This window comes from Serinus canaria, chromosome 10 (genome assembly GCF_022539315.1).
Source record: "Serinus canaria isolate serCan28SL12 chromosome 10, serCan2020, whole genome shotgun sequence".
Classification (NCBI taxonomy): domain Eukaryota; kingdom Metazoa; phylum Chordata; class Aves; order Passeriformes; family Fringillidae; genus Serinus; species Serinus canaria.
Window position 1 is genome coordinate 16,509,539 of NC_066324.1, and position 11,034 is coordinate 16,520,572.

Below are 11,034 nucleotides of genomic sequence, written 5' to 3' on the forward strand. Positions count from 1 at the left end.
ATGACAACTGCAGTTCTATCAATGTAGGGAAGACTTGGAAAATGGCATCTTGTTTTTCATGATTTCACATCACAGAAAAATCATGAATCATAGAGCCACAAAAACATATGCCTGTTTTCACAAACACATTAACTTTTCCTGACGCAAACAACGTAATAGGATTTCTAAATGAAACACTGGCACAGAATTATACCCAAGGAAAGCCCATATAATATACCTCTTAGTGGTTTAATGTCAGATGATTCCTTAGGGCTATATTCCATTTGAAGTGTAAGTATTAATATTGCATAAATGGTAAAATACGTACAACCATGACGAGCAAAAATAAGGTGATGACCTACCTAGGGAAGGCACCTAAACCAGCCAGCTTCCCTAGGCAGCACTTCAGCTGGTTTTCTGCATGACTACAGCGTAGCGAACGGCAATGTTTTGATACATTCACCGAGAACAGCTACTCCACGCACATGCACTATCCCGGCTGTTTAACACGCATTATTTACACCGAGAACTGAAACACTCGGCTCCCCAAGCACCCCATCGGCTGCACCGGCACCCAGCGCTCCCGCCACCCGGGGCACTGCGCCATGAGCCCGCCCACAGATCCAACAGCACCATCGTGCTTCCACCCAGCACCCGAGAGAAGGAATAGGAGAAAAAACAGGGGGTTTATCGGTGTCGGCCGTTTCCTCCCTCGAAGAGCTCCGAGGCCAGCGCCGTGCGCCCCTACCCCCGCCCCAGAGACCGACGCGAAGGAGGGCGACAGGGACGAGGGGCACACAAGGAGCGACGGTGCTCCAAGGGAGCGGGGACTGCGCGGCCACACACCGACCGTCCATCCGTCTCGGAGGGCCGCGGCCCCGGAACTCGCCTTCTGCTCACAGGGGGCCGCAAACCCACCGCCCGCCCCTCAGAGGGGTCGGTTCTCCCACGGCCCGCGCACCCCTCACAGGGCAACCGCGGCCAGCGAGACCCTATCCCCGGTGACTCCGGCGGCCCGGGAGCGGCAGAGGGAAGGGGCTCCTTACCCCCCCATATGCCCAGCTTGAGCTGAGACTTGTTCAGGTTCTCCACATAGTCGCCCAGGAAGCGGTTCAGCAGATCCGCCACCACTGATTCCAGCACCATGGCGTAGGCGGCCCCACCGCCGCGGCCGCCGGCTGGGAGGGGAGAGGAGCGGAGCGCAGGGGAGGGGGCGGCGAGCACGGCGTGACCCAGCGCGGGCGCGCCCCCGGCAGTCAGCTGACGGGGCGGGGCGCAGCCCAGCGCCTGCCGGGGTGCGGAGGTGGGGACGTGGGGGGACTCGGCGCCGCGGCAGTGCCGGGCACGGCCAGACGCCAGGCGGCCGTGGGGGATCCCGAACCCGCCGCCGGCGCTCAGAGCCGCGGGGCCGAACGAGCGCGCGGAGCGGGGCGGGGTCGAGGCGGTGGCACACAGCGCCCCCTTGCGGCGCGGATCCGTGGCCGCAGCCGCGGCTCCCCCGGCGCTTCGCGCGGCGAGGAGAACGCGTGAGGGAGGAGCGGCTCCGGGCGCCGTCCTGTCACCTGCACCGCGCCCCGGCTTCTCACCTGCAGGCACCGTCCTGTCACCGGCACCGCGCCTCGGCTCCTCAGCAGCCCCGGAGAGCCGTGCGGGTTGAGCTGGAGGCTGGCGGGGGTGCGGGGAAGGCGGCCGGCCCAGCGGCCCTCGGGCTCCCCTCAGACGGGTCCCGCCGAGAGACGCCCCGGTACCGCCGTCCGCCTGTGTAGGGCCGCGTTTGGGGCCCTGGCGAGGCTGGTGCCATCCCAGGGCGAATTGCTCACGGCAGTTCACCTGGGATTGACGGAATCTGGGTGTGCTTACAGTGCCTTTAGAAACTATTTCTGCTTTAAAAACTGCTAATTAACCTGTTTAAACGGTTAATCTCTATTTCTGTTTTAAAAACTGCTATTTAACCTGTTTAAACGGTTAATCTGCCACTTCAGGAAGGTCACAGAGGAAATAAACACAAATGAGAAAAAAGTCTCAAAGCCCAGGTGTTTTAGAGGTAATGGCACTGCAGAGTAAGTAGGTAAGAATGTGCTGCTCCATGTGGTGAGCCTGCAGGTAGCAGTATCAACCCTGGAACAAATTTTTAAATCTCTGGGATGCTAATCTCAAACTGGTTTTGTAAAGTCATTCTGAACTCGTAGGAGCTCAATTATTCATGGAAACACAGCACTTGGTAGCTCAAAATGGCACATTCAGTCTAAAAATATATTCCAGAGAGTAGAAAACAGTATTAGCAATAGGATTCACCCTCAAAAGTATGTAAAATACATCAACACCACATAAATATGACACGGTGAGACAAATGTTGCTTTAAATAGCATTCAGATGTATTGTGGAGCTTAGTGCAAGCGAAATTTACAAAACCACAAAGCTGAAGAAAAATATGTAAGTTTGACAAAGGAAAGGTCCATCAGCAACTCTTACCACTCTGGTTCTGTTACAGCCTGTGTTTCAGGCTTGCAAGCTCCCTCTTGCTGCAGCGAAGGTAAATCCACAGAGCTTTGCTAGGAGCACTTATATATATATATATATATATATATATGTATATGCCTACCTATATGTTTAATTGTTTTGTTTAATTGTTTTGTACAGTTTTGGCTTTTCCCGTCACAGGGAAGAGACAATGGAAGAAAGCATGTCAGGAAATTGTGAATAAACCTCCTGCTGCCATTCTATTAGGTAATGAATTTTCATTAGTCATTTTTAAAAATGAAGTTTTAAAAGATTTTTACTTCTGTGTACACAAACCACAGCTGAATAACTAAAGCTTAAGCAAAAGTACTGGCTAATTGGGGGCAGTTGTACATCAATTGAAGAACAATTGTGCAAATCAGTGGCAGTAAATTTTCTCTGTAACAATTATGCAATAACCAGGATGATATATTTGTCCTTTACTTCACTTTTCATAATGGTCATCGTTTCTGCACAGAAAAAAAAAACCAAAAGTTAATCACAATTATAAAGAGTGTTGAAGACCACAAAAGTAGTTTTTATATGTTTAAAAAATATCCTGATTGACAAAGTGTTGTTCTAAAGAACTTAAAGAACCCCATGAATTTATACTCCTGAAGGAGTGTGATTTAACCTGGAGGAGACCACCAGCCAGTCACATTTGTGTCAGATATCCCATTTCAGTAAATCCTACATAGATTTTTAAAAATAAAAGGAAAATGAAATGGAATTAGGAATGGAAAACCTGTGAGCAGTTTTATTAGATATTTTATCAACCATATGTGTGGTTTAAGTACTGCAACATTACTTGAAAATAAAGACACATATTATTGCACCTCTGTTACCAACAATCCTTTGTTCATCTGCCTGAGCCTCCCTTGCAGATAGGGCACCAGTCAGAAATGACATTAATGCTGCTCAGTCTGGAGGTAGGTGCCATTCCTGGTGTGCTCTCAGTGAGAAAGGTAAACAGTCCAAAGGGGGTGGGGGAGAAGGAAACAACCCCAAAACCCCCTCATCCACAGGTATATGGCATAAGGATTCTGTATCTAGGAGAACAGATCCAGGACAAACAGAAGTATTGGTATTAACCCACCATTCATTGAATACACAAATAATGTTAATTCTTCCTGGGGAAAACCCCAGGCACTCTACTTGCCTTTTCCTAGTGATAGGTTTGAAAAATATGAATTAATTAATTAGCTTTATTCAGGTGAAAGTCATCAAAAACATGTTTTAGTTGCTGTATAAAGGCTTCTTTTATATTATTGCTGCACTCTGTTAAATAAGAGGATCTGATGATTCCATCACTGCACTAATTTACCAAAAAAAAAAAAAAATACAAGATTGTGACACTTAACTTCGTAGGTCTGCTATTTTATGTGGCAAGGTTTGATCAAACATCTTAAGGAAACCTTTACCAAAAATATGAAGCCTAAAAAAAGACAAGAAATCTGCATTGAAAATAGCATTTAGAGCTTCAGTTTTATGATTAGCTGCAACAACAAGTATCTGTTTAGAGTTGCCTGTTACACAATCTTGCATACATAAATAAATATTAGCCACAGCAGTTCTAATCTGAGGTGGGTACATGGACTGAAAGCTCAATAGCCAAGCTTTCTTCTCCTGTTTTACTGCATTAATATTATAAAGTCTCAGCTCCTACCCTCTGACTATTGGCAAGTGAACAGATGGCAAATTTTATCCACTGTACCTCTCTAAACAGAATGTATGCCTGCTAGCAGTTGGGAAATCAGCCAGGTAATGTTGCATCAACTCTCCTCACAAAGTCTCCAGAGATAAGAGGACTTTGTGGTGAGTTAGATCAGGTTGCCAAAGCCAAAAGTGTTTGGACAACTTTAGAAAATCTCCAAAAACCAATTATGTCACAGCCTTTCTGAGCAGCCAGTCCCTTGTGGACTCTCATTATGAGGGATGTTTCATTCCTTCCAACTACTGAGGATTTCCCTTGTCACAATTTTGGATTGTTACAGACTCAGAAGTAACTATATACTTAAAGTCCATAATTCTGGACCTAACAAATGAAAGAGATCAGTATTCATGTTCTTGCCAATTTGTCTTTTCTAAAGAAAAGTTTGGTATGCTGTAAAATAGTAGTATTTGATACTGTGGTTAGTCTTTTATCTTTATCTGTTTATCTTTTGATTTTAAATTTTTATAATAACTTCATTTTGCACTGGTTTTAATCTTTTTTTCTAACTAATACACAGGAGATTCAGGCATTCATTAGTGCTGAATGCCCTTGTAGACAATAAATGAAAACAAAAGGTGCTTAAAGAGTTATGTCACCCAAATTACAAGGACTAGATTAGCAAAATAGTTAAAACAACTGATACTACTTAGAACACTGCTAACAATTAAGACATTTCTTAGGAATTTTTGCAACATTTAATCTTATTAGCAGCAAGTAAACCCAACAGGTTAAGATATATTAAGATGTCTAATGCACTAAGAAGATGCCAACACACAGCAATCTGCTTTCCCTTTTCCCTTGTAACAGCTGGAGAGTCTCAGTTCTCAGTGGAGAAGAAATGACATCTGCAAAAAGCTGTGATACTGTTTCACTGTATGTCTTAGATTCTCTCTGTGATCCAACAACAAAATATAAAAGACTTGCTGTGCACAAATCTGTAAGAACTTGATGATATGCAAATAGAAGCCTGTCTTATTCATAAAAATAACTTCAGTCATCTGCAGAAAGCCCAGTTCTGTTTCTCAGAATAATTTTAAACCAGACATGTTGTCTAAATCTGAACACAATGATTATATTTTTTCCTCCTATGAAAAGGCCACATCTGTTTATAAATAAATAAATAAATAAATAAATGTGTACCCATTATTCTACAAGACAAACCCTGCATAAAATTATCCTCACTGGCTTCTATAAATATGTTTTCAGAGAAATCTAGATTTTAAAAACTAGAATTCCCACCGGCCTTAGTTAAAGGACTAGACCCAAAGATCTTTACAGCTTTCACGTGATTAGAAAAAACAAGGACTGCAAAGTGTAAACACCACATGGTATGAAATAATGCTGTATCCACAGATGATGACAGCTCCATGGCCAGTCTGACTGTGACAGGTGGTTTTCAATAGAGTCTGAAGAATCATTTCCTTTATGTACTACACCTTATCAGCATCTGAAAGATTTATTATAGATCTGCATTTCTGCATGAAATTTCTAGGCCAAGAGGCTTTGTTTATCTTATCAGTATTGATCACATGCATGTCATATCAGCTGAAGTTTGGAATCTAAATTACATTGCTGTATTTTATCCTGAGCCAGGGAATCTTCAAAAACCAGCTAAGTTCCACCATAAGAAGAATCTAACTTAATTTTTCATGAGGGCTTTGTCTGACAGAATTTTGAGAGTCATAGCTATGAAGATGAAAATGCCACTAGTTAGGTAGAAAATTGGTTGAAAGTAAAATGTGCTTATTTTAACAAATATGCTGCCTTTAAGTGAGGAACAAAGCAATAGTAGTCTAGTCTGGACAGAACATATTTATTTTAAATTATAAGTGTAAATTCATTCATGGACAAGGGCTTGAATTTATTCATTGTGGAAGCACACATAAACATCTATTTATCCAAAGCCAAGCCGTTGCCCTTCCTAAAATTTCAGGTTTTTGCACATTCACTTGGACATTGGAAGAGTCCTCCAGCAAAACCCAGTAAGTCATAATGAGAGAATTACAGTCTTCTGAGCAGCTTTTTAATGCAACTATGTTCCTTTTCTTCTTTACTCTGTACACTGGCTGGGTGCTTCAAGGGGTGCAAAATCTGCTATTCAAAGCTGAACTTGTGGAGGCTGCTCCCCAGTGGGTCACACATTCTGCAGACCCTGCAAGGCCACACTCAAGAGAGGGTAAGTTGCTGGGTTTGGGGGTACATCTTTCCACACACCTCAGCAAGATTGCAAAGACTAAGGGCTACTGTCATTTCTCATTACAGAAAAATGTGGTCTTTATATTGCCATTTTATTGTTGAAACTAACTTTCATATGAGGAACTAACTTTAAAATGTCATTTTTAAAGCTCATCTAAATTCAGGGTTTATTGTATTTCAATTGAAGAAAAGTACATTTACCATTGCAGCTTTATTTTTTTATATGCATAATCTGGGTATTTATTAGACCAGGATTCTCATATTAGAAGTAAGTAGCCAAATATAAGCAGCAAGTTATCAGTTATTCCAGAAATGAGCCACTTGAAGGTCACAAGGTACAACATATTTGAATACTGTACTTGAACTCAACCACATAATATCTGCCTTTAAATTCTTTAGTTCTTCTCAACAGATAAGAAAAACTAAGCAGCTCAAGCCTGATTTTAAGACCAAAAGTCTGCCTCAAATGTCACTCTTATATTTGGCTTTCCAATCTTCTCTGGAACATCAGTATGTTTTGGCTTTTTCTAACTTTTAGATACTTAAAGTTGTAGCCAAGAGTTGCAACTATTTTTCCCCACAGGCAATATGACTGTGCAACACTGCCACCACTCAAACAGGCAATTCATGTAAGTACTGATACTGTTCTAGTGAAATCCTGGCTTCACTTCCATTGGAAACTTTAATAGTGACATTTCATACATGGTTGTAGATGTCAAGTTTGACACTCAGATTGTGCTGAACCCATGTTTTTCAAAGCTGTAATACAACTGTGCCAAATCAGAAAGTGGCACTGGAGTGTCATGGTCCCCTCAGCAGAAAGGCTCCTTGTTAGGTACAGCTCTCCTACAAATTAGTGCCACTTCCTTTTCCTTGTCCTTCACTTCATATTTTATAAATAAAAGGCTTTCCATAAAAACAGAGAGGAAGAAATGCCAAAGAATTGAGTTCTTTGGCAACATCCTACTCAGGTTGATTTTTGACAGTTCTAGCTGTATCCCAGTCTTTGTGACCTCTTAGGTACAAAGTGGATTGTCCCCACAGCCTCTTGTATGCTGCTTAGGAAGCAAAAAAGGCAACCTGGCCCAGACTGTATGTTAACTTTTCATAGAAAATACTGAAAAACACAAACCCCTAATTTTCAAAATATTACACAGCCCTTAATGCCAACATTCAGTAATGAAGCTATTTATAGATTAACCTGATTTCTGAAGCTTGCCTTTTTCATGAAACATTAACCCTCCAAGTCACATTTAGCATACGTGACTTGGAAAGGCTGAAGCCTATGGATACAAATGGTACTTTAAGTTACTGTACATATTGTATGCTGTCACTTATCAGGAGGAAGCTGGTTAATAATACCTAATAAAATAATAGCTTAACAACTACCTTTAACAGGTGAGTGGGCTTTTTAGGTGGAAGGTTGTATTGGCAGATGAGAAAGAAATTAGGAGCCTCTGCTTACTACATTTCTACATCTTTATTTTTGACAGCAGAAACCATATGTACTTTTTTCCTGGTGTTACTATAACAAAGAAGTACTGTGTTAAATGAACATGTACCTGAACTAGGCACTCACGTGTTGTGCTGCAGTAGTCTGTGCAAATCAGATTATTGGAATGACAAATCTCTTGGTTTATGTATTAAAGAATGCAAAGTAGTAATCCTGAACTACGGACATGCATCAAATTGCCTTACACATTATAGCAAATCCTAGTCACATAAAGGGGTTAGCTGCATGGACACAGGGATCCATCTGAATTCTACTGCTAGATCAGAAACCACTCATCTTCAAACCTTTCTTTATTTTTAATCTCAGTTTAAAAATCCTTTAAATACCAAACTAAATATTTTTGATCCAGCTGACACCTCTAAATAGTAGTCTCCAGTACACCTTGTAGCCTGCCTATCCATGCTGCACTTACTCAACTTGCTCACCTATATAATACCAGATTCTCTCCTGGGTAGATACCCAGGTATTTTGTCTCAGCATGAAGCATTGCTCCTGCAGACAGTCTGTGTCATTTCAATTTTTATTTTCTCTACTCTAAAATGCACAGGATAAGATCTACACAGAGTTAAAATCAGAATAGAACAGTCAGTCCTCACTTTAAAAACCAGGGACTGCCAAACATGGAAGATATCTCCTGATCCTCTGGAAGAAGTTGAAGTCAGCATGGGGATGCACAGCCTCCAAACAAAATTCAGCTTGAAAGCTGGCAAACTCCCTGGTGAGACAGTGTTCTCCGATGAGGATCAGTGCAGCTGAGCACACCTAAAGGTACAATTACCACAAAACACACAATCCATGCAGTTTGTCTGTGTTCACTTCATGAGAACAGTGAGCACATCAAACACTTGCCATTACAGCAACCAGCAGACCAGATTCTGTATTCAGCATTGTAGTACAACAGCACAAGAATAACATGGGAACTAGACTGTGCTGTTGAAATTGTCTGGTCTGCAGTGACATTTCTTCCCTGTAGAGGCTCTGGGACCTGTGAAACTGACAGCTGCTCTTGGAAAATTCCATGGAATAAAACTGGGAACATGAGATTTTTGTGTACAAAGCACAGAGACAGTCAGTAGAAGTGCCTTTGGTGAGCTGAATTTTGCTGGCATCCTACTTCTGCAACTTGTTACCAGCATGAAAGGGGCCCAACTCCAGTGTCTATCAGAGTTTGAAATGATCCTTCCACTGCTCTAAACTCCATAGGAACACTCTGTGTGTACTTCTGCCATTTAAGTTGTCAAATCTGAAGATGACACTACTTCTCTTGAGACAAAGAAAAATATTTGGAGAGAATGGAATGATAATGATTTCCATGACACAGCAGTTTGGCCAATAATCACATCAAATTTTATTGACTTTGAGAATGCACAATTTTGAGAAAAGCAAGTTTAAATTATAAGAGCCTCCAAGAAGTAAATAAAAATGTTCTTTGACACATAAGCATTAAGGGAAAGTCACTGAAGTGTCCTGTCACCCACACCCTTGAACTCTAGCTTGTAGAGGGTGATCTTGAGAGGGTGATCTTGTCCCCCAATGAGTTACAGCTGGACTAGTTGCTGAAGACTGGAGGCAGGCCTGATCTTGACAGGCTACACCTGTAATCAATAAGAACTAGTGCTACATTAAGAGTAAGGAAAGAGGAGTGAGGAGAGTCAGATTACTGCAAGGATCTGGAACAGGCAGTGTGTAGAGGAGCTGCTTGTGAGGAGCATTAAGAAGGTATGAAGCTCTGATAATATGAAATCCTTGTGCTATGGTGATGATAGAACCTATGCTATCTAAGACAACACTAGCTGACGTTTATCAACATAGGGATCATCTGAGAGAATCATCATTGCCTGGCTTCCCATTTCATTCTAACAAGGTGATCTTCAGCAACAGATGTATTTCTTGCCTAATGCTCTCAGTCAGCTGCTTTTGCCACTGAGGTAAAAGTTATGCAGGAAGGAAAACACTGAGCAGATGGGTGTGTTTACCAGGGAGTTAAACTGTGTGCAGAAGCACCACTGTTTCTGGGAATCAGTGTAGCCAGGAAAGGATAAAAGCATCTCATAATTAATTAAGGCATCAGTCAGTTCATTCATATAGGAGTTTTTCAGGCTGTTATTGGAAAAAATTGTTTTTTCCAATTTTTTCACAGTTAATGCTAATAAGCTGTATAGAAATATATTTTTTCACTTAAAAATATTTTGTATAACACTAGCTTTTACTGAATATGTAAGAAACACTAAGAATATGTAACCATAGAATTTACAGTGGGATTTTAATGGAGGATACTCCAAATTACAACCCATTTATGTAGTGTAAAGACTAGACATGGCAACTTACCTACATTTACAGCAGTTTAAATTTGTACTTTTTATGAAAGAAAATGTGTACAGATCACACAGAAACTCCAAAACTTCAGTGGACACAAAAGAATAATCTTGAAAAACACAGCTGGCACATGAATTATTACATGTTCTCAGATGAACTGAAAAAAAAAAAAAAAATTCCAGTTACCTAACCTAAAATAGATAACTGGATTCTTTCTGAGATTTTCATTTGTAGCATACAGGGATGAGCCCCAGCTCTGAAGAGGGCATAAGTTTAAAGATTTCCCACTTGGAGAGGACTGGGTTGCACAGATTATGACAAAGTGCACCATTAACTTGACTGTCAGCCAGTGCAGAAAATCAGACAGTACCGGTTTGTAGAGACAGTCCATAATTAGCTGAAAAGCAAACCTCAGCTCATAATCCTGTTGATTAAATTGAGATCAAAACAGAGTGATCTGAAAGTTGCCATATTGATCTACCATTGTTAATCCTGAGGCTGGTCCAGAGATGAACCTTTATGCAAAACCAATGGCAGGCATTGTGCTCATGTAGGTAAAGGCAACAAAAAGGTAAACAATAGCTCTGCAACTACAATGAGATTTCCAGGAGAAAGTGTTGGAGCAGAAAATAGCAAAGGGCCTGCTTAGATCTCTGTAGTTCCTTAACCCTGGCTGAAGAGGCTTTCTCCTCTCTTGCAGTCAATACCCACCATGCAGCAAACCCTGGCCCTGGCAATCCCAGGTTGCTCAAGTTACAGACAGGCCCTTACCAAAGGGAAACAACTCTTGTTTCAAACACCTGATGCAAAATTAACA

At 41.7% G+C, this 11,034-nt stretch overlaps 1 protein-coding gene across 2 annotated transcripts in view; it reads right to left on the reverse strand.

The window, feature by feature from the left end:
• Positions 1-1,219, reverse strand: part of VPS13C (vacuolar protein sorting 13 homolog C) — a 74,920-nt gene extending 73,701 nt beyond the window's left edge. For both annotated transcript variants that reach the window (XM_050978370.1, XM_050978371.1), the window contains exon 1: positions 1,026-1,219. In XM_050978370.1, the coding sequence (XP_050834327.1) occupies positions 1,026-1,125 (100 nt within the window). In that variant the 5' untranslated portion in view covers positions 1,126-1,219. The remainder of the gene's footprint in view (positions 1-1,025) is intronic.
• Positions 1,220-11,034: the final 9,815 nt, after the last annotated feature.